General features: G+C 43.9%; 1 protein-coding gene across 4 annotated transcripts in view; it reads right to left on the reverse strand.

Moving 5' to 3' along the window:
• Nucleotides 1–2,490: 2,490 nt before the first annotated feature.
• The window catches only part of asic2 (acid-sensing (proton-gated) ion channel 2), a 185,561-nt gene continuing 164,692 nt past the window's right edge, over nt 2,491–23,359 (reverse strand). For 2 of the 4 annotated variants that reach the window (XM_061846817.1, XM_061846815.1), the window contains 8 exons: nt 19,325–19,452; nt 11,885–12,035; nt 11,738–11,794; nt 6,738–6,891; nt 6,583–6,674; nt 6,331–6,410; nt 6,188–6,256; nt 2,491–5,254 (listed from right to left, as the gene is read on the reverse strand). In XM_061846817.1, the coding sequence (XP_061702801.1) occupies nt 5,153–5,254; nt 6,188–6,256; nt 6,331–6,410; nt 6,583–6,674; nt 6,738–6,891; nt 11,738–11,794; nt 11,885–12,035; nt 19,325–19,452 (833 nt within the window). In that variant the 3' untranslated portion in view covers nt 2,491–5,152. Of the gene's footprint in view, nt 5,255–6,187; nt 6,257–6,330; nt 6,411–6,582; nt 6,675–6,737; nt 6,967–7,623; nt 7,725–11,737; nt 11,795–11,884; nt 12,036–19,324; nt 19,453–23,359 lie in introns of those variants that run through there. The other 2 variants (XM_061846814.1, XM_061846818.1) reach the window with 2 other exon arrangements.

Below are 23,359 nucleotides of genomic sequence, written 5' to 3' on the forward strand. Positions count from 1 at the left end.
GTCAGACTTCTTCAAGAGAGGTCTCAACTATTTCCCGCAAGGATATGTACACCGAATGAAGATTTTGGACACAGCAGGACGCAATGTCAAGAGTTACACCAAAATGTTGGCGATCGATGCAAAAAAGTTTGACGCCTCAGAAACTTCATATTGAAATCCAACAGGATAAAATAGTGAAATTGTACTGCGCACGTAAAGCAGGGTGAGTACTTTTTACTTGGAAAGATCACGGGTAAATATCATTGTAGTCTTTAGAAGTGAGTGGGTGTATTCATTTGACTTGGCTCGTAATGGAAACCAGTGCTCTGTCTTAAAACTCCGGTGTGATACAAATGGGCAAATAGTCATTTCTCTTGCATGACATTGTGCATTTACATATCACGAACCCGACTCTTCGCCATAAAACATTGGACACTTCATTCACCAGGTCAGTAATACACTAACAAAGTGAAAGTTGTTCTCCTGCAATGTATAAAGCACTGATAATAATTAAAATCAAAGAGAAGATACTTCTCCCTCACTTACCTTCAAACATACAGCCTTGTGTTTGTTGATATTGTCCACATTTAGTTGTACTTGCGCTCTTCCGCGAGCCTTAATCCATCGTAGACACTTCGCCAACTGTGTTTTCGGCTTTGGAAAATGAATCAACCTCGCAGGATATCTTTCATCAGAATTGCACGTTCCCCAAGCGCATCTGAGGACCATTTTCTTCGTAACATGAACTTTTCCAAGCGCATGCTACTGACAACCAGCATTCCTTGTGGGAGGTGTCAAGCCAAGGGTTAAAACAATGCGGCTATCTGATTGGCTATTATTGTATGAGCGGTTGACCTGTCGGAAAGGTCCATTCTGTCACTCGCAACGGCATCAGACACGCAAAGACGCACTATAATGTCAATAACATCACAGCTATCGTATAGTACACAAAGACATTTGCATCAAATACACGGAAATAAAAACACACACTATGAACAACGATAATGACGCAAAGACGGTGAATTCATCAAAATTACAGAAAAACTCCCAATACTGTGACGATAAAATCTCCGCGCCTGGTTGCCTTTGATGATTGTTACCTAGCAACAGAGGCTCTCGCCTCTCCTCTATTTGTTAAATCGTGAGATTTTCACGGAATTAATTCAAGTGATCCTTTTCACACTCCGGAACCATCCGTCCATCCATGTTTGGTTGTGATAATGGAGCGCAGCCTCTGTTTGTGTGCTCGCGATTGATAAAAAAAAAGAGTATTGTGTGGTAACAGCTGGCATTCGCTGATGCTAAAAGACATCTGCCGTTTGCAGCAGAAAACAAAATTAGTGTAATAAAGTAAATATAAGTGGGAGTATAGAAAAACAAGAAAGTAATTGTCCTGCACCTTGTTACAAGCCTCACCAAGTACATTTGTAAAGGAAATACCGTTTGGTACATACATACGCTGCAGCGGTGTAAAAGCCACAAACACCCACATTGAAACATGAGATATTTACAGAAAAACGGTACACAGAAAGAGTTTAGCTAGTGCTAACGCTCGTGCTAACCCTACCACCGTGCTAAAGCTAGCGCTAACGGTAAAACTTACCTGTAAATACCATTGAGACACACCAGTAACACAGCAGCAACAAGCAAGCACTGCGCTAATGCTAACAGGGCCGGTTAAAATAAAACTTACCGGTAAATATCACCGAGACACGCCAGTAACACAGCAGCAACACACCAGCATAGTGCTAATGCTAGCGCAGCGTTAACAGGGCCGGTAAAAGTCACTTCCTCGGCACATATATTGCACCGGTCTCAGTCTTACTTTTTCCACTTGAGTGTCCCCTTGCGGCCGTGAAAAAAAAGCGCACAAATTAGCCGCATTGCCGCATAAACCGCAGGGTTGAAAGCGTGCAAAAAAAGTCGCGGCTTGTGGGCTGGAAATTACGGTAATAGTTTTACTTTATTCTCGCCTTACTTGAAAACAATCAGCGGCAGATCGCCTCAAGCTCTTCTGCGACATATCTTGATAAACTTGTGAATTGATTTTTCCATCGATGACAGCAAGCTGTCCAGCCCCCGAGGAAGCTAAGCACGCCCATTCTGTGAACACTTCACAATCGGGACGAGGTTTTGCTGTTGTTGGTTTGCTGTGTCGTTCATCCTCCACAAATGGCCTTGTGAACATCTGTTCTCCAAAAGATCCCATTCTCGTTTCACGCTTTACCTGCGGAAGATTGGTCAACAAAGATATTAGAGTGTACCGCTGAAGTTTTCAGATGACACACAAGAGTTCTTTTTTTAGTTCAGTCTGGACTGTGAACATGCACTCATCTTTACAGGACGGGCACCCCTTGGAAGACAAAGCAACAGCGCTAAACTTTCACCATTTATAGGCTATTTGTCCGTGGTGAACATCAAGACGGGAAGAGATACTTTTAAAGAGAATGCGAAGACGACAAGTGTTGCAAAAAGTGTCATTTAATGGTTTCCACATTGAAAACAGACACACACACAATATGTTGGCACCGCGGCACGAAAAACACACGCCGCCCGGGTACGGCGAGCGGTTTCAGGCGGCGCCGGCGACACGAGGGGGGAACACGTAGACGGCGGCTTTCAAGTGCAACAGACGGGAAATCAGAATTTAAAGTGATGAAACCGTTACGAGCGACTGTGGCGGGGAGGCCGTGCTGAGATGATTGTGGGAAAAGAGAGAAAGAAAAATCACAAATGTGCCCAAAAACATTTTAGATCAAGTGTTGCGCCATCCCAAAATTGAGCTTTTGCGAGGAATCTCCCCCCCAACACCCCCAACAGACTAACCAATCACAAATCACGCAGCGTCAAGCTACAGTTCAGCAAAATTGTTGAATTCAATGCTACATTATATCATTTTGAAAGTAAACTAGTTACCTTTAAATTTGGTTTTATTATTCTTAAAATAATTACATTTTTTAATATTAAATATTAAACACATTATATATATATATTTATGTATTATATATGATATATAATGAATTACATTTTATACGATATATATATATTAAAATATATAATATATATCATACCTATTCAATAAAAAAAAACATTTTTGCCTTTCTAAAAGATAATTAATTTCACGTTTGTTTACTTGGTCAAATCAACCAAATAAAACGTTGCTCTTTCCGGAGGCAATTATAGAGAAAATTCCTTTTAAAACCTAATTAATGTTTAAGTTCGTAATTTGTTCATTTAAAAGTAACGGGGAAAAAAAGTTTACCCTTCAAAAAGGCACAATTTCAATTAATTTATTGAGACAACTGAGATAAAAAAATCTATTGTTGCGCTTTTCAAAGGTCATTATAGTGACGTGGCTGCCCGCGCAGTCATTCGAATCTTTTCCATTTCCTGTTCCGAGATAAGCAATGAACGTACGTGTTGTACGCAGAAAATGAACCATTTTGTTGCACTTTAAACCCCCCAAAACTAAACAAACAAAAAACATATGCAAGCTTTTTTTCCCCCTTTGTGAAAGGTCTTTTTTTTTTTTCCAACATTCCCGTTATGTAACACTGTCACCTGAAGCAAAGGTGACCCTAAAAAAAAAAAAAAAAAACATTTACTCTACCATGACAAACAAAATCAAATGGGAGCTTTGTGGCTTAGCTATTTGTGTTTGGGACACACGGCGAAAACTCGCCAGGGATCTTTTGGTTAATGACATCGTCACCAATACAACATTTTGTACACTGCTGCCCTTAAAGTCGCAGTACACCAAACACTCCTGCCCCCCCTTCAGTCCCTTAGACAGCAGTGGGAGTGTGGCATCCCCTCAAAGATCCTCTCTTTGTGTGGACTCACACTAGGCCATCAGAACTGACACCTCAAGTCCAGTACGCTTGGACTCGTCTTTTTTTTCCCCATCACGACTGGCACCTTGTATAATATAAATTAAACACGACAAGTCGAAATAATGCACAAGGTTTAAACAAACAAAAAAAAAGCCCACCGCACGGTAGGTCCACATGCATTGTATGCTTTTAAAGTAACAGCTCCTTGCCAAGTCATTCACGATAAGCGCCGTCGTGCACAATAGAAATCGGCAGAACGGCGACGTAACCCGTAGTCCCAAAAAAAAAAAAATGCGCTCACGTGGACACGTTTATGCACAATGTACATTCCAAAAAATATCACTTCTGTCACGGGTTAGCAATGGCAACCTCGCACAGTAAAAATAAGCAGAATCCAAATGACAAATACATGATGCACGTGATGGCTCCTCTCAGCAGCTTTTTACAACCTTGCACAATAGAAATCAACAAAACCACTCGAAATAATTGACTGTTGGAAAAAGCTCACGGCACACACGGGCGCATGCAATTCTTCTGACGTCCGTCCGACATTCGTGCCGTGGCTCCTCTCGTTCAAAATGGCCACCTTGCACAGTAGAAATCAACAAGAATTCCGAGTGAAAAATAAAAAAAAAAGGCCAACAGCATGCTCGGGCACATGTTCGCGTCACGTCGAAAGCGATCGGTCCAATCTGGATTTATCGACCATCACAAGTCCAGTCGTAATTAGGTTGCGCGCAAAATTCTCTCACCAGTCACAAACGATAAACCGCCACATTGCACGATAGAAATCAACAAAAAAACCACTGAAAATAATCCGCAGAGTAGGAAAGTTGCATCGTTTTTGGCAAGTCCGGCATGGCCTAGTGTGAGTACGTTGGAGTCTTTTAGCGCCCTGATTCAAAATAAGAGTGCAAGAAAAACCTCTCTCTGCTGTCTTGATTGGCTGAGTCCCCCCCCCCCTTTTGTCCAACAGAAAGATGTGATTGGTCGCCCCGTTTAAAGCTGAAACGGGGATCCAGAGTTGACGTTCTACATTCATCACATGGGCACGTTATGAGTGACACATGCGCTTCGGCGGCTCGCAGTCCTTTAGTTTTATTTTTTTTTTTGTTTTTCGCACTGTGGTGTCCGTCGAGCCACCAATGGATGCTACTCGGGCGTGTCCCTCCGCACTCAGAGCCCCGCCCACCCCTCCCGCCGCCCAATTTCTCACCACTGAGGCCGAAGAAAGTTGTTACCGCCTCGTGATTGGCTGTCCGGAGAATGGAGGCAGGGGAAGGGGTGGCGGGGGGGTTGGTGAGTTGGGGGGGGGGGGTGAGGGGGGAGGCGAGGGTGCCTCAGCAGGCGATCTCCTCCAAGGTGCCCAGCGTGGCCTGCAGGGGGACGGCCACGCTGTGGCTGATGGACTCTGAGTGGTTGGCCACCGGATCACAAGAAGTCTAAAAAAAAATAAATAAAAATAAATTAAGAAACATACCTCAAGATTGCATTTTATTGAGAAAAAAAAATCTAAATAACTACAGTCAGTGTCCATCCATCCATTTTCTTTGCCGCTTATACTCACGAGGGTCGCAGGGAGCGCCGGGGCCTTTCCCACCTGTCAACGGGCAGGAGGCAGGGCACGACCTGAACCGGTCGCCAGCCAATCGCAGGACACATGGAGACAACCAGTCGCACTGACAATCACACCTTGGGGCAATTTAGAGTGTCCAATCAATGTTGCATGTGGGATGAAACCTGTCTGCCCAGAGAAAACCCACGCAAGGCACGGGGAGAACATGCAAACTCCACACAGGCGGGGCCGGGATTGAACCCGGGACCCTAGAACTGTGAGGCCAACGCTTTACCAGCTGAACCACCGTGCCACCCAATTTAAAAAAATGAATTAAGGAAAAAAAGAAATACCCTGAATGGTTATTCCTTTTTCCATTCACAACAATTAAAAAAAATATGGAATTTGATGAAAATATCCACATTTGGTTTAATTTTTAAATGAACAAAACATAACAGCGCCCACATTTCATATTATTTAATATAGGATAAATTAATAAAACTCAAAAAATATCTGAAAACACAAAACTGAATAAATACTCGCACGGAAAATTTTCATATTTAAAAAAAAAACACATTTGTATTTCTTTTATTGAAATGAAATAAAAGGAACCAAAATGTCCGACTCACAGAATATTGTGATCAATTTTTGACTTGAGGATTAAAATTTTTCAAAATGTTAACTACAATATGTGTATTTATTATCTTCAAAATAAATAATACAAAAAACAGAATATATGCAACATTGCACCCCCTCCCACACCCCAAAACCCACAAAATCTAGATCATAAACTTAATTAGGATTTAAAAAGCGCACTTACAACATCCCCTCGGCGACCCTCCTCCTCATCCTCTCGACTCAGGAGGTCCAGTAGTCTGTCCCGGATCACCTGAAGACCACAAGAGTCCAGAAAAGTTTGTAAATCGGAAGATTCTTCAACCTATCTTCTTCTTTTTGACCGACCTCGTAGGCGTAGTCAAAAAGCTCCAAGATGGTGAGGATGCTGGCCCCGATGAAGAGCCCCATCTGGCCGCCGATGTCACCTGCAATTTCCAATTTACATATTTGGAACGACTTTTCCACAAAAATCTTACTTTTCTGCACACACTCACACACAAACCAATCGAAGAATAAACCAATCATTCGGCTATTTTCCTCATTCCTGTAAATTTTCATTCCCCCCCCCCACCCCCCTGCGATTCCGACATTTCTTACCCAGCAGCCCCGCCACCTCGTAGGCTTTCTTCTGCTCGATGGTCTCGTAGTTGAGCGCCTCGAAGAAAACGTCCAACACCAAAATGTTGTCACTGTGGAAAAACAAAAAAATGTAACCCGACAAAAGCCCGCGTGGCGTGAAAGTGCGGACTTACGCGATGTATTTCTCCGACTTGTTGAACTTCTTCTGCAGGTAGCGCGCCGACGTTTTGCTGGGGATCTTGACCATGGAGAGCTCCTTGTTGTAGCGCGTCACGTTGCACGGCGTGCGGCACATGCAGCTGCTGCTCTCCGCCGCGGACAGCTTGGCTAACGACCATGATGATGATGATGATCGTAAAAGGGTGGTGATGGCGAAGAGTGACAGGAGCGAATGTGATCTCGCTGTCAATATAACCGTATGATATTTAGGACTGTATTTGCTTCCATCTACGGTAATTTCCGGCCTACAAGCCGCGACTTTCAATCCTGCGGTTTGTGCGGAGATGCGGCCAATTTGTGCATTTTTTCTAACGTCCGCAAGGGGGTACTTGAGCGGAAAAGGTGAGAATGAGACCGGTGGAATATATGTGCCGAGGAAGTGACCTTTACTGGCCCTGTTAGCGCTGTGCTAGCGCTGTGGTAGCGTGTTGCTGCTGTGTTACTGGCGTGTCTCAGTGCTATTTACCGGTAAGTTTTAACCAGTCCTGTTCGCGTTAGCACTAGCGCTAGCTTTGGCGCGCCTAACGCTAGCGTTCGCTTTAGCGCTGTGCTAATGCATTAAACTCTTTCTGTGTACCGCCTTTCCTCGTAAATATCTCGCGTCTCAATGTCGGTTTCAATGTGGATGAATAAGCATTACACTACCTGCCGCGTCTCTGTGATTTTTACCAGTGTTTTTTTTTTTAACCGGCCTTGTTAGCACGGCTAACTCTAGCGTTAGCACTGCGCTAGCATTAAACTCTTTCTGTGTACGCTTTTCTTTGTAAATATCTAGTGTTTCAATGTAGGTTTCAATGTGGGCACTTGCGCCTTGTACACAGTTGCGGCGTACGTATGTACCAAATGGTATTTCCTTTACAAAATGTACTTGGTGAGCCTTGTAACCAGGTGTGCTTCTGCAGGCCAGGAATGACTGTAACTGCAATTCGTGATGAAAGTTTCTAAAAGCAGCAGAGCAGGAAAGCCATAAAGTCAACCTACAGCATCACTCGCAGAGACCGGATCAGTCAGGAATAGCGCATTAAAGACCTGACCCGTGCAATAATACGACATTTAATGCTCATTTAATAAGACTGTTTGTCATCTCGGCTCATCGTTTCGGCGCTAATAACCCAACTCGTCTGCGGTGGAAGTCATCAAAGTTTCCTCTTAAACTTTCAAGTCAGAAGCGGAAATGCTTGATGAGCCGTGCAGCAAGCGCATAACCTCCTCTGACAACTTAGAGACAGGTGCCATTTTTTTCCCCTCTTTTTTGTCATATTAATATTCCAAGGAGGCAGGAAAAAAAAAATGAAGTTTGCAGTCGGAAAGGCGCCGACAAATTGGCACTGACTCGACTTGATTTGCATGCCGATATCCCGGCGTCAAAACAGCGGCCCAATTACAAGCGGAGACGAGCCAGCGCAATCCTCCGGGTTGCCATTTGACACCGGCGGCGTGAAAGTTCGCGCTCGGCGAAGCTGCCGTGGCCCCCCCGCCTCGGCTGCATTTTTCATGCACCTGAATTCATTTACGCGGGACTTTTCGGAGCAGTCCGGAGGTTGCCGCGGAGCGTGGGCGGCAAAGTAAAGTTTGCCTACAACATTTAACACAGATGTCATTTATTTGTTAGCCTCTGCGCGCTCTCCGTAATGTATTCGCCCTTTGCGGTCGGAAAAAAATCTCCATCTTGAAAATACACGAGTAACCTCTTCTGCGTAGAAGAGGCCCTGGCGAAATTGCCTCCCTGACTGCGCGAGAGTGAGCTTCCACGCAACAACGTGGCAACAATTGCTTTCGACGCAGCATGCTAGCAGAAGTGAATCGTCAGGCGTTGCGTCTTGCGTCTGCGTCTTGCGTCTGCGTCTTAGACGCTCCCGCCGAAGGTGGGAAAATTGTTTGATCGTTGTGTGTTGTTGCCATTCCAACACAAAAGCAGCACGCATGAAAATGAGAAACTTTTTGTGTTTCCTCCCCTGGCCTGCGGAGAAGAGGTTTCTTTTATTTTTATTTCCCGAGCTTCATTTCGTGGAAAATGAGAGGGCTTGAGGAAATCGATCTGAATTTAAAATAAAAAAATATATAAAATATAATAAAAAAACAATAAAAAATAAAATAGATAAATATAAAAATAATAATCTTTGTATTTAATTGAAAAAAATTATTTAGTTGATTTTTCAAATGCAATTATAAATTGGAAGATGAGCGTGTCCCTATAACATAATAAAATGTTCTAAAAAGATGCGGCATCAGTGCCGATGTTAGAAAACTGGCGGCAAGATTTATGGAGCTGCTCCAAAAAAAGTCCATTCCAGATGGAAATGGACAATTTTGTGCGAAAGTAATCTTTCCTAAGAGTTCAAAATGTTTTGGTTGCATGCAGGAATTGAATTTTGTCTTCTCTATAGCAGTTCATTGATTTCATATATGCAACAGAATATATATACATATACCATAATTTCCAGCCTATAAGCCGCAACTTTTTTCACACACTTTTAACCCTGCGGTATATGCGGTGAAGCGGCTAATTTGTGCATTTTTTTCCAACAGCCGGAAGGGGGCACTCGGGCGGAAAAGGTAAGAGTGAGACCGGTGGAATATATGTGCCGAGGAAGTGACTTTTACTGATTCGGCCCTGTTAGCATTGAGTTAGCGTTGCGCTAGCGTGTTACTGCCGTGTCTCAGTGATTATTACATGTTTTTTTTTAACCGCTCTGTTAGCGCGGCGCTACCGTTAGCATTAGCGCAGCGGTGCTAGCGTTAAACTCTCTGTGTACCGTCTTTCTTTGTAAATATGTTGTGTTTCAATGTGTGTTTCAAAGTGGGCCCTTGCGGCTTTTACACAGCTGCGGTGTATCTATGTACCAAATAGTATTTCCTTTACAAATATACTAGGCGAGGCTTATAACCAGGTGCGCTCTGTAGGCCGGGAATTACTGTATGTATTTTTTTATACATACAGGTAAAAAATATATATATATCCAGTCTTGCTTTTCCGTCAGATGTCAAAAGGATTTTGTGGCTACCAGTCTTTTTTCTTTCTGAGGGAGACCTCCAAAATTGCACAGCCCTGAAATAGATGATACATTGTTTGCTAAATTTGGTATCTAACGATAACCCACTCGGAATTTTAGCAAATCAGAGGCAAGGAGGGAAAAGGCACAGGAAAAAGGAATCCGCTCATAGTTTTATTTATGGCAAAAAATCTAAAGCAAAGCTTGTGGAAATGACATAAGAGGCATTTTATCGATCACACCCCGAAAAAATATTCAAGTCTTCAAATGTGAGCCAGATTTTTTAAAGCTTCCCCTAATGAATAACTAAAAATAGTCACTCAGACGACTGTACGAGAATCATTAGCGTGCCGACATTGCGTCACCCGAGAGCAACAATCTGCAAGCGCCAGGCCGCTTCTGATTAGTCGCAGCTCACCTCGCGACTCGGAACAAGATGTAAACAGTGAAAGCAATTCAGATGAACTCAGCAGATAAGATTTAAAATTAAAAAAAAAAAAAAAAGGTCTCATCTCTCGCCGCTACGATAAAGCTCCATGACCACATACAACTGTTCTTTTCAAACAACATTAAGTCGACAAACAGGATCACTTTATCGGCAAATGTAACAAAAAAATACAATAAAAAGAAGACACATATATACAATACCTTCTTGTATTTTATTACACGGACAAGAATTCAAGTGACTTGGCTATGAGGACCTGAATAACCTAAGGACTGACTTAACTAGTAAGAATTGACTACCGTAATTCCCGGCCTACAGAGCGCACCTGGTTATAAGCTTCACCCAGTACGTTTGTGAAAAAAATACCATTTGGTACATACATACGCCGCAGACGTTTAAAACCCGCAAGTGCCCACATTGAAACCCACATTGAAACAAGAAACATTTACAAAGAAAGAAGCTACACAGAGTCTAACGCTAGCGCCAATGCCCCGCTAACGCTCGTTAAAACGCTAGCGGCGCTCTAACGCTAACAGGGCTGGTTAGTATAAAACTTACCTGTAAATATCATTGAGACACGCCAGTAACACAGCAGCAAGACGCTAGCGCAGCGCTAACACTACCGCAGCGCTAACACGGCCAGTAAAAGTCACTTCCTCAGCACAGAGAGTTTAACGCTAACACTAGCGTCGCACTATCGGGGCCAGTTGAAAAAACCATATTGGTAAAAATCACTGAGACACAGCAGTAACATGCGAGTGCAGCGCTAAAAGGGCGGGTAAAAGTCAAGTCACTGACTTGGCTATGAGGACCCAAAAAACCTAAGGACTGACTTAACTCGTAAGAATTGAATACCATAATTCCCGGCCTATGGAGCGCACCTGGTTATAAGCCTCACCCAGTACATTTGTGAAGAAAAATACCATTTTGTACATACATAGGCCGCACCCGTGTAAAAGCCGCAAGTGCCCACATTGAAACCCACATTGAAACATGAGATATTTACAAAGAAACGCGGTACACAGAGAGTTTAACGCTAGCGCCGCCACGCTAACGGTAGTGCTAGCGCTGCTGCGCTAATGCTAGGGCCGTGCTAACAGGGCCGGTTAAAAAAAAAAAAAAAAAAAAAAAAAAAATCACTGAGACATGGCAGTAACACGCCAGCGAAGCGCAAACAGGGCCAGACCGGTAAAAGTCACTTCCTCGGCACATATATTCCAGTGATCTCACTCTTTACCTTTTTAGAAAAAATGCACAAATTAGCTGCATCACGGCATGAACCGAAGGGTTGAAAGCGAGTGAAAAAAGTCGCGCCTTATAGGCCGGAAATTACGGTATATGAGTTCTTGAGTGACTTTATGTTTGACACGAAGGACCACATTGACGAAAAGGACTTACTTGACAGAACTGATTTATCAACATAGATAAATCTAATTTACACACTCTTTGGGGAAGAAGTCCCGAAAATAAACTCAGAACTCACAAAATGGTGGCACGACGCGATCATGTGACTCACCTAGAGCGGGCTCAGCGCAGTCTTTGTACTGCTCAGGAGTGCAGTAGGACGCGTCGCCTGCCAGGAAGACCATATTGAGTCAATTATCGCCTTTGTAGTTGTTTTGTGCATCGTGTTCAGTTTTTTTGGGGGGCAGGGGGGTCCTACCAGGCATGTGCACCATCCTGCAGTTGCAGTTCTCCACGATGTAGCGCGTCTCGCAGTCGATCCTGCAGGCCGTCACGCTGTACACTTGGAAGAAGCCCGACTCCAGAGCCTTGGACTCGCACTCGCCCCAGGGGGGCGGCAAAAAGGTGAGCTACAAGGAAGAAATATTTAAAAAAAAAAATGAAAAATTAAAATGTGCACTTGCCCCTTGAAAATCAAATGACGCTTGCACAATCCAAAATCCACAACAAGTGCAAGTCACGCTCAGCTAACTAGAAAATTTATCTCATTGCCTATAGCAGCACTCATTAAAAAAATCAATTTTCCCTACTGCTTATCCTCACTTGGGTTCCTGGAGCCTATCCCAGCCGAGTCCAGGCGAGAGGGCGTGTACACCCTGAACTCGTTGCAATCCAATCTCGGGACACACCTCACAATCAGAAGGAGAAAACTCACGCAAGCACGTGGAGGACATGCAAACTCCACACGGGCGCGGCCGGGGTTTGAATCCCGCTCCCCAGAACCGGGAGGCAGATGTGCCAACCGCCTCATTCAAAGCATGTTTGTGCTATTAAACAGCGGTCGTTGGCTGAGGCAAACAGTTCTAAAGTTGGACACTTGACCAAATAGTTCCTCCGGGTCCGACAAAGCGGGGGGGCAACACTCCAACGCGCTTCGATCCAAAAAACAACAAGAACACGGGTCGAACAAGCCAGCCTCTCTTTCCCAAATTGCTTTGGTTGTTACGGAAATGCGTCCCGCACGGGTGGGGGGGAGGGCAGCGACTACTTTTATTCTGGCAGGTGAAAGTGGCCCGACCGCCGCTGGCTCGGATTTAAAAAGAGCTTCTGCTGTGCGCTATCAGTCCAGACAAGGGGGGGGGGGGGGAGGCCGTTCCAACATTGCGTGGAAAAAAAAAAGCAGCCGAGTGCGCGCAATGTCGCTGATTGCTGTGCAAGGCTGTGACGGACGATAAGAAAGCAGCCGGTCAAAGAAATAAAACCGCTGCCCCCCCCCCCCCCCCCCCTCGAAGCCATTTGAACGAGCTCCTTGGCAATCCTCGAGACTTAACTCGCCCCAAATCAAAGAGTCAACTGCCGCCGAGCCCCGTTGGTCGCTAACAAAAACAGCGGCACGTCAACGACGACTCGGGTGATTTCGAGCGCGTTGTGCATGAATTCCGCTTGCGGGAGTCAAGATAAACTTCGTTGCGTGGAGACTCTACTCCGACATGAGGTCCCCTTTTAACGTTGTGTGTTTACACAGCGGGAAGTTTTGCCTCTGACCTAAATTAAAATGTGTCCATCCATCCATTCGCTCAGCCGCTTATCCTCACAAGGGTCGCGGGGGCGTGCCGGAGCCTATCCCAGCAGTCAACGGGCATTAGGCGGGGTACTCCCTGAACTGGAGACAAACAGCCTCACAATCACACCTACGGGCAATTTAGTGTCCAATTAATGTTGCATGTTTTTGGGATGTGGGAGGAAACCGCAGGGCCCGGAGGAAACCCACGCAGGCAGGGGGAGAACATGCAAAATTTCACGCGGGCGTGTCCGGGATTGAACCCGGGTCCGCAGAACTGCGAGGCCAACGCATTATCGGCTGATCCACCGAGCCGCCGCGAAATTAAAATATACTCTTGATTCTGATACGTATGGTCACAACATAATTTTGTGAGTGTCCACATTTACTTTCTTATGATTTTCACTTTTACGTGAAGTAAATTGTAATATAAAATTAGTTTAATACTATTCCAATAAAGCAGTCACACTGACTTGTGGTCGCGCCACAATGTTGTGTGCGTCCACGTTTACGTTCCGGGGAGTTTTTACACTTTAAGTTTCCGATTCTCCTGACGTGAACTGTCATATAAGAATTGAATTCTTAAATATTACCATGAAAAAAAGCGCTTAATCTGATATGTGGTCACTCCACAATGTTGTGCGCATCATTGTTGAACGATGCCACACGTGACATCAATTGTAGTACACCACTAACATTGTTGAATATTATTCTGAATAGCTGCGAATCTGACATGTGTCTACTCCACGATGTTGTGTGCATTCCTTTGAAGAACACCACTGATGCTTTCCAATTTCACTGGACATGAATTTTAATGCACCGTCATTTCCCGCCAATAAACCACGGCTTTTTTCACACGCATTCAACCCTGCGGTTTATGAGGTGATGCGGCTAATTTGTGCATTTTTTCCTAATGCCCGCAAGGGGGCACTCTAGCAGAAAAGGTAAAGAGTGAGAACGGTGGAATATATGTGCCGAGGATGTGACTTTTACCGGTCTGGCTAGCTTGTTACTGCCGTGTCGCATTGATTACCAGTATGTTTTGTTTTTTTTTAACCGGCCCTGTTAGCGCGGCACTAGTGTTAGTGTTAAACTCTCTGTGCTGAGGAAGTGACTTACTGGCTAGTGTTAGCGCTGTGCTAGCGTCTTGCTCCTGTGTTACTGGCGTCTCTGAATGATATTTACAAGTACGTTTTATTTTAACCGGCCCTGTTAGCGTTGTTTCAAAATGATCACCCCCTCCGCCCCCCCAAAAAATAAAGCTGCGAGCGTGACATGGCAGCTCCACAATGGCGTCCGCCCCGTTGTTTATGCAGCGCGTCTGCTAAAAGAAATGAATGTTGACATCTCCGATGCAATTAACGCTCGTGTGAAAGTTATTGCTCGGCAATCCTTAACCTTTCCAATCACCTTCCGTCGCTTTGCTAATCTTCTCTTTGGGCCCAATTAAAGTGAATTGCGGCTAATTCGCCATCTGATTAATTCGGCGTAATGGCACGCGAGCCGATCGCGGTCCGTTTAATAAGCGGCAAAAGCCTTGGCGCCGCTCGCCGTTGTCTTCATCAATATTCCAGTCCGACGCTGAGACGGGGCGGCGGGGCGGGGGATCCTCGAGGAGGCTTTACAGTTCATTCGGGAAATTGTCGAGAAAGGCTGTTTTGTTTTAGCATCACGCACTTGAACTTCACAGTGCAGGTACAATTCAATAAAAGTGAAGGCAACGTGACAGAGAAAGACAAGTCCGATGGCATTTGAGCCTTTTGTTGTTGTTTTTTTTTTTTTGTTGACACGGCAACAATAAAATTTCCATACGCATTCAGGGTCTACAGAAATAAATACTTATATTTAATCCTTTTTACAACTTTAAAGGGCTACTGACACCAAAAGCATAATTTGGAATATGTTTTTCATGAAAAAAAAGGCAGTCGGAATGGACCCATCTGTTTTTTCACAACACGTCACGATGTCGGATATGGATTTTTGTATCTCCTGCCATGAAAATCCTCTCGAGGCAATAATTTTGGAGAAGAAGCAGGAAGTGACGTTTTTTTCCGGTTTCGTGAGTTTATACCTGTTTTACCGGCGCGAAAGTAGCTTTTTTACCTGTGTGTTAGCCAAAATGGCGTCTCGTTCCATTGCTAGATATTGCTCGAACACTTGGGAGGATGGATTCACTCTTTACGCATTTCAAAAAGACCTGGTTTGTCGTGAAAAATGGATTGCACAGGTGCAATTTCAGCGAGTGAAGAAGAAGAAGCGATCCGCCTATCATCTAAATATGGCTCGAAACGATAGGGTCGATTGCCCTGCTCAATTGACTCGATTGTGAGATGTTCTCTTCTTACGAAAAGAGCTTCCGTGTGAGAAGGGGCGTCGGAAAAATCTGAAAATCTCTGTTGTTTGTCTCTCTCAATGGCGACTGTCCCAGTGTGACATCTGCTGATGACATAGCAGGCAATATGGCCGCCACTGGGATGTCGAGTGATACTTCCGCAACTTTGCGCATGGATGACACGCTCTCCGCTCGCGTTTATTTTTTCGTATAGAAGTCAATAATCCATCCATCAATTTTCTTCCACGCTTATCCTCACGAGGGTCGCGGGGAGTGCCAGAGCCTATCCCACCTGTCAACGGGCAGGAGGCGGGATACACCCTGAACTGGTCGCCAGCCAATCGCAGGGCACATTGAGACAAACAGCCGCACTCACAATCACACCTAGAGGCAATTTAGGGTGTCAAATTATTGTTGCATGTTTTTGGAGTGTGGGAGGAAACCGGAGAGCCTGGAAAAAACCCACTCAGGGACGGGGAGAACATGCGAAATCCACACAGGCGGTGCCGGGATCGAACCAGGGTCCTCAGAACTGTGAGGCCATTGCTTTCCATCTGATCCACCGTGCCACCAGGTATTTATTTGATCTTTATACATAATATGAAATATACATATCAGGTGCAAGTATTACATTTTTCCCCGCTCGTGGTCGCCATCCTCACAATAGACACCGTAGTATCTGTGACTTTGAATGTGTGTGGCTCCATGAAGAGGTGAAAGCTGATCAATTAACCTGCTCAACATGTAAAATAGATTTTTTTGTATTCCGGGACGAGTACAGGCGAATATTGGAGATGAATTTTGCATGCGCAGTGTGACATTTGTTGCTGATTTTGCATCTTTAACGAGCACATTTGAAAGGCAAATGCAAACCAGCACAGAAAGCTTAATGCATTTTGCTGGTGTCCTCCAAATTATCAGTGATGGAAAAAATGGATGGGACAAAAAAATTGGAATACAAAAAAAACAAAAAAAAAAAAAATGCAAATAAGTGAATCTGTGGGCGCCTCGCAACGAGTATTCAGGGCTTCACTGTATTTCCTTCTCTCACTCTGTAATTTGTTTGTTTCCCCTCTTCCGCTGACTCTTTCCATTCAACCACTTCAAAGTTCATTTGGCACTTGCGGCGCTCTCCCAAACGTTGGACCAAAACCATCAGCGCGAGCGAAAGCCTCTTAAATATGGCAGCGACCGCCATATTTCCACCGGTTGGCGTCAACAGCGTGCGCAATCCGTTAGGACCGAGTGACTATTCGATAACATAGCAATTACCACCACATTTAAAATTTTATACAATAAATCTGAAGTTGTGGTGAGCTCCTGTTCAGGAGTATGCATCATATTTGATGTTTTCTACATGAAATGTGATGTTCTGATGATCACTTGTTCATAAATATCCAACGAACGAGCACAGGGGTGCCAAACTCACTTTTGTCGACATTGTACTTGCGGTTTCCCTCAAAGGGCTGTTATGGCGGTGAAACGATAAAAATCTTTAACCGCCTCATCATAATTTACACGTGAAATTGATGAACTTGTTTTGAAATGAGAAATCAAGGGTAATGCGTTTTTTCCAACTATTGTAGTTTGGGAACACAATAATGCTTGATATAGCTCAATTGTTATCATTTATGATTTGACAATTTGAAATTTTGGTACAGATTTCAACAAAAAGTTGATTTGCCTCTGCGGGCCACATAAACTCATGCGGCGGGCCAAATCTGGCCCCCGGGCCTCGAGTTTGACACCTCTGAACTAACATACCACATTGACATTTACTTAATGTTCTACAAAACTGACATATTTCCATGATATTTATTGTTCTTTACAACTAATGTTCATGGTCTATACAAACCACCATATTTATATCACATTTAATATTCTATAAAACACTTTAGTTCAAAATTTACAAGGTATCAAATGATCCATGAATGTAATGGATTATTTACATTGCATGTTCTCCATAAATGTTCTTTGCCACATTCAATGCACTATAGCATTTTCAAGGCTAATATTCAATCAAATTTAACGTTCTATACGACACACGAAGCGGTTATTAAGCTGGAAAGGGCTTCAGGAGGAGTAGAAACGGTCTCGGCAGACAACTTGATGTTTTGCGCTCTGTATTAATTAATGAGAGGATCTAAATTTACTGCTTTTCTTCCCCCGCGGAGCGAGCGCGCTCCGCCTCGGCGGCAGTTAGGAGCGGCGAGCGCCTCGTCTTCGACCTGCCACTCAGGAAAAGAAAGGGGGGGGATGACAGATGAGTGCAGAGAATCACCCAAGTGGGCTGTTAGTCGACGCTTTTTGTATGGGCCTTAACGGAATTCATCTATTCAGCCGTTTTACTCACCGCTTATCCTCACGAGGGTCACGGGGATTGCTGGAGGCTGTCCCAGCTGTCAACGGACAGGGGGCGGGGTACACCCTGAACTGGTCGCCAGACAATCGCGGGGCACATAGAGACAATCGCACTCACAATCACACCTAAGGACAATTTAGAGTATGCAATTAATGTTGGATTTTTTTATTTTGGATGTGGGAGAAATCTGGAGTGCCCAGAAAAATCCCACGCAGGCACGTGGAGAACATGCAAACTCCACACAGGCGGGTATGGGATTTGAACCCGAGTCCTGAGAACTGTGAGGCCAACGCTTTTACCAGCTGATCCACCATGCTGCCGCTTGACGGAATTAAAAATAAAAACTAAAAAAGGTTTATTTCGCCATTCTGACTCCATCCATCCATCCATTTACTTCACCACTTATCCTCACGAGGGTCGCGGGGAGTGCTGGAGCCTATCCCAGCTGTTAACGGGCAGTAGGCGGGGGTACACCCTGAATTGGTCGCCAGCCAATCGCAGGGCACATAGAGACGGACAGACGCACTCACAATCACACCTAGGGGCAATTTAGAGTGTCCAATTAATGTTGCATGTTTTTGGGATGTGGGAGGAACTCCGGTGAGTACCCGGACAAAACCCACGCAGGCACGGGGAGGACATGCAAACTCCACACAGGCGGGTCCCGGATTTGAACCTGGGACCTCAGAACTGTGAGACCAACCCTTTTACCAGCTGATCCACCGTGCCACCCCTTGATGGAATTAAAAATAAAAAATAAATGTATTTTTTTTTTTGCGCCATTCTGACTGAAAAGGCCTTTTTTTTGATAACTTCAGTTTCACCGACGCAACCGACATTGGACTCGTCACGTCTTTTTATACGCGAGTACGATCACGGCGCGCGCAAGAACGGAGTGATCAAGTTAGGGTTACGGCGACAAGAACAACAAAAAAAATCTGGAAGAAAATGACTAAATTCAGCGGTGAAGTCAAAACGGCTGACGCTCGTCAAGATTCGGCGTGGACAAACTTTAGCGCTCAAAGGCGAACTGCCGACATTCGAAGCAGAGTTCTGTGCCGTGGGTTCGATTCTCGGTCACCGTCAGAAGTCTTGTTTACACATTGTCACATTTTGCTGTATTTTTTTGTTTTATTTTTTCCCAGTTCCTGCTGAAAGTGAAGAAACTCGAGTTTCAGAGCGTGCATTTGCAACTTTTCATTAACTAAAACTCATATACAGCATTTTAAAGTTCTGTAAATTGCTTTTGCGAGGTGAATAAACGTTTATGCAATTCCCATGTCCACCATTATCTAATAAAAGAACATTAACAGTATTACGAATTAAACTTTCCTACGTATTCTGGGGTCCTTTAAGGATTTGCGAATACGTACAGCGTGTATCCTGCGCGTATCCATGTTATTGTTTCCCGTGTCAGCTGATGGATTGCTAAACGGAAACCCACCCTCTGTTCCTGGGTCGCCACGAAGGTCTGGAAGCCGGGGGCTACGCCGAAGCCCAGCTCGTGCACAAAGGGGGGCTCGGCCTGGCTGTGAATCTGGACTCGGACCCCCGCCTCAAACGCTGTGTCCTCTGCAAAGGAATAATTAAAAAAAACAAAAAAAAAAAACGTTATTTGTACACAATCAGGAAATGAGACACCAAATGGGGAGAAGCATTTTCACGGTTGGAGTTTTTGTTCCGAGTCGTTAGCATCAAGTTCCTTAAACGCGAGAGCAGGGGATTCAAACTCATTTTTGTTGTAGTTATGATTTCTCTCAGAGGGCCGTAATGACTAAAATCACAATGTTTAATCGCCTCATCATATTTACACTAGTTTTGAATCAGAGATCAAGTGTAATGGGCTTTTCGGACATTATTCATATTTGGTAACACAAAAATGCTTCCAATATGTCAAAGTTATCATTTATGTATGTGGCAATTTGAAATTTGGTACAGATTTTCACCAGAATCATAGAAGTCGATGCAGATGATTTGCCTCCCGGGGCCGCATAAAATCATGCAACGGGCTGGATCTGGCCCCTGGGCCTTGAGTTGGACACCGGTATATAAGACGCATTTCCCAGCATGCCTCGTGGCATTTTGTGAATGGGTTAGGAATTATTTTACGTAACCATATACAGTGATGCCTCGGTTTTCGACCAGAATCCATTCCAGAAAACGGTCCAAGAAGTGATTTGTTCGAAAACCGAATCGATGTTTCCCATTACAATGAATGGAAAAAGAAATAATGCGTTCCGAGCCTAAAAAAAATTTGCCTTTTTAAAGCATTGTTTATTAGCTTTTCCTGATGATAAACTGCATAGTTGAAAGACATGTATAGTTGAAATACTTTATATAATAAAGTTATTTAAGAAATTTAATATATTTTGCCTAAAATGTATGCTTCAGTAGTCGATGTCATTCCTGTTTTATTTTTTATTTTTTTCGGGCGGCGTTCCAAGTGACAATAATAAGGGGGGAAACCATTTGTCCACAAACAGGAATGGAGACCACAACGGATGGTGGTGGTGGTGGTGGTGGGGGGGGGGGTCATCAAATTGATTTATTTTGAGTAGTAGTCCGACGTGGAGATCAGATAAATCTATCGATCCGCCATTTGTGCACAGTAAAAGGACACAACTGACGCGGACAAAGATAAACTCTACCGGTAATTGTTTTGCATTTTTTTTTGTTGGTCATGCAGTATGAAGTGGTGCTGGGAAACTATTTTTTTTCCCTTCATCCCCAAAACACGCCCACATTGGTGAAAAACAGGTTATGAGGGACATTTGATGAAAGCGCTTTAAAACAAAACACGCGTGCATGAGCGCGCGCGCGCGCACACAAAACGCCAATTATGGTAAAAAGTCGCCCAAGCGAATGTTTCCACGGAGATAACCAAAATCATGACACAGTCAACTTGCGCTCTCGTGTGCCTTGGAGACATTCAACTCCCTACGACTCCCCAACTTCAATTGTCAGGCAACTGGGGGTCCCTTTTGGACTGGTCGGGGGCGCTTTGGTCGGGCTGGGGGACCAACCCTGGATCCTTGGGGGTGGGAGGCGTCCCACCCCTACAGGACCAGGACGGGGGTTACCGGCTTGGCCCCCAAGGCCACAGCAGCTCTGTACCCCTTTTTGACTAATACGCATGTGATGTACTGTTCATCCATCCATCCATCCATCCATCCATCCATCCATCCATCCATCCATCCATCCATCCATCCATCCATCATCCATTTTCTTAGCCGCTTATCCTCACAAGGGTCGCGGGACTGCTGGAGCCTATCCCAGCTGTCAACAGGCAGGAGGCGGGGTACAACTGGGTGAACTGGTTGCCAGCCAATCGCAGGGCACATCTAGACATACAACAGTCGTACTCACAATCACACCTACGGGCAATTTAGAGTGAGGAATTAATGTTTGTTTTGGGGATGTGGGAGGAAATCCTCTCAGGCACGGGGAGAACATGCAAATGCCACACAGGCGGGATTTAACCCGGGTCCTCAGAAACTGTGAGCCCAACACTTTACCAGCTGAGGCACCGTGTCGCCTGTAATACCCCCCCGGGCCACAAATACAAACACGATTTTGACTTTGTAATGTTACTTCTAGTCGTTCCTTTGTCCACTCCGTCTTGCAGTCTATCCCCTTCAAACCTTTTTCCAGTCTGGCTGGATTTTCAGGAATCAGAAAGATTTTGAAAAAAAAAAAAAAGAAAAATAGCCAAAGGAAGTATTTGTAACTTCCCCCCGTTGTCCACCAAAACCGCTCCAGCATACAGGGGAAAAGCATCCACCACTCGGCATCGCCAGGACGGATTAAAAAGAAATGAAAAAAAAAAAAAAAAAAAAACGACCACCCCACCAACCTTCCTCCATTAAAATATCAGCATGCATTTGACAATATGCTGCCATCGCCATGGCGACAGCTCGGACGCAATAAACGCAGTACGCCTGTGTCGTCGTCGGCCAGCGTTGAGAAGGGAAAAAACAGCTGCAAAGAAATGAAAGTATGGATCTGATGGCCTATTATTAGTATTTTTATTATTATTATGAGATTAAATAAATTATTAAATATTATTTTTTTAACTTTATTAGTATGTCAATACTAATTGTAAATAATATTGCTAATTCCATAGCATCTCAAGATGAGTTGAAAATGAAAACTGGTGATGTTTGAAAAGGATGTCAATCGGGCTGAAATTGTTGGTCTTGATTTGACAGTGGAAAAAAAAAAGTTACATTAGTAATGCCATTTATTCATGAGATCATTAAAAAAAAATGAAACGCATCAAATTTTGTTGTGACCGTGCTTGTAAATCAAATCATATTTCAACCTTGAAATAATTGGAAAATGCCATTATTCCCTTCAAACCTCACCCCAAAAACATTTTGTAGTGTTTTTCCAATAAGAGAAATATTTTGAAAAAAAAAAAAAAAATCAAATAGAATGTAACAAAATTTAAATTGTTTTTACATTTTTTTTTTTGCCTCAATTCAATTTACATTGAGCTGCTCCTTGTTGTATACGTGCCCAGGCCATCTATACATGGAGGTGGTCACTACGCCTCAAAAGACCACAGTCATACGACTTGTTTGTGCAGAGTGCTAAATATATACCTGTGAGTATTAGGATATTATCTGTCTACATGCATTGCTGCACCGCTTGTGTTAAAACATCAGTTGCTTAAAGGGTTACAACAATGCGACACTGATGCGATTCATTAGCTCATCTATTGCATTTCCCACTATGTGTTTGGATTAAATTGGCGGAATTAAATGCAAATCTCTGTGGTTCTGTCTTTTAAATGTGTTTTAAATAATCACAATATGCAACTCAGTTTGGCGTATGTTGCTTTTGATTATAAACCTGAACTTGGAGAAGCAATAAACGCTTGAAGATCTTTTTTGAGGAATCTGTAAATCTACCAAATGGCTGCTTTTTATTAAATTGAGCTCATTGCCACCACACTGCGCTTGTACCTCAAAGTTTTGTACCTTGAAAAACTCCTAAATCGGGTTACTCATACCTCAGGGCACCGCTATACTTTATTTGACACAGTAAAATATAATTAATAATGCCATAAAGACCAGTTCAAGAGCCTCGTGATCACTCAGTGTGAGAAATCCATTCAAATAAATAGAGTAAATAATGTGAATTATATTACAATATTAATGACCCTTTAAGGTCTCGACTGACAAGGTGACAATGCAACAATTCAATCCTTGATGTGGAGGTACCGCAGGCTGCTAGGGTCGAAAATCTCTCCCCTGTGCTGTTGACCAAACGCCGGTAAAAGAAATGAACAATCCCATAAAGTCTCCAGGAGGTTACGAGGCGACATTCAATCTTTGAAGTAGTAAAGCACCTTAGACCCGTTTCTAGCTTTCAACAAAGTCCATTTTGATTGACTGAAAGTGAAGTACAGTGGTGTGAAAAATTATTGGCCTCCTCCTGAAATTCTTATATTTACAATGTTTAAAGATTTAAGTGA

Source organism: Syngnathoides biaculeatus, chromosome 16 (assembly GCF_019802595.1).
Source record: "Syngnathoides biaculeatus isolate LvHL_M chromosome 16, ASM1980259v1, whole genome shotgun sequence".
In the NCBI taxonomy this organism is placed as follows: domain Eukaryota; kingdom Metazoa; phylum Chordata; class Actinopteri; order Syngnathiformes; family Syngnathidae; genus Syngnathoides; species Syngnathoides biaculeatus.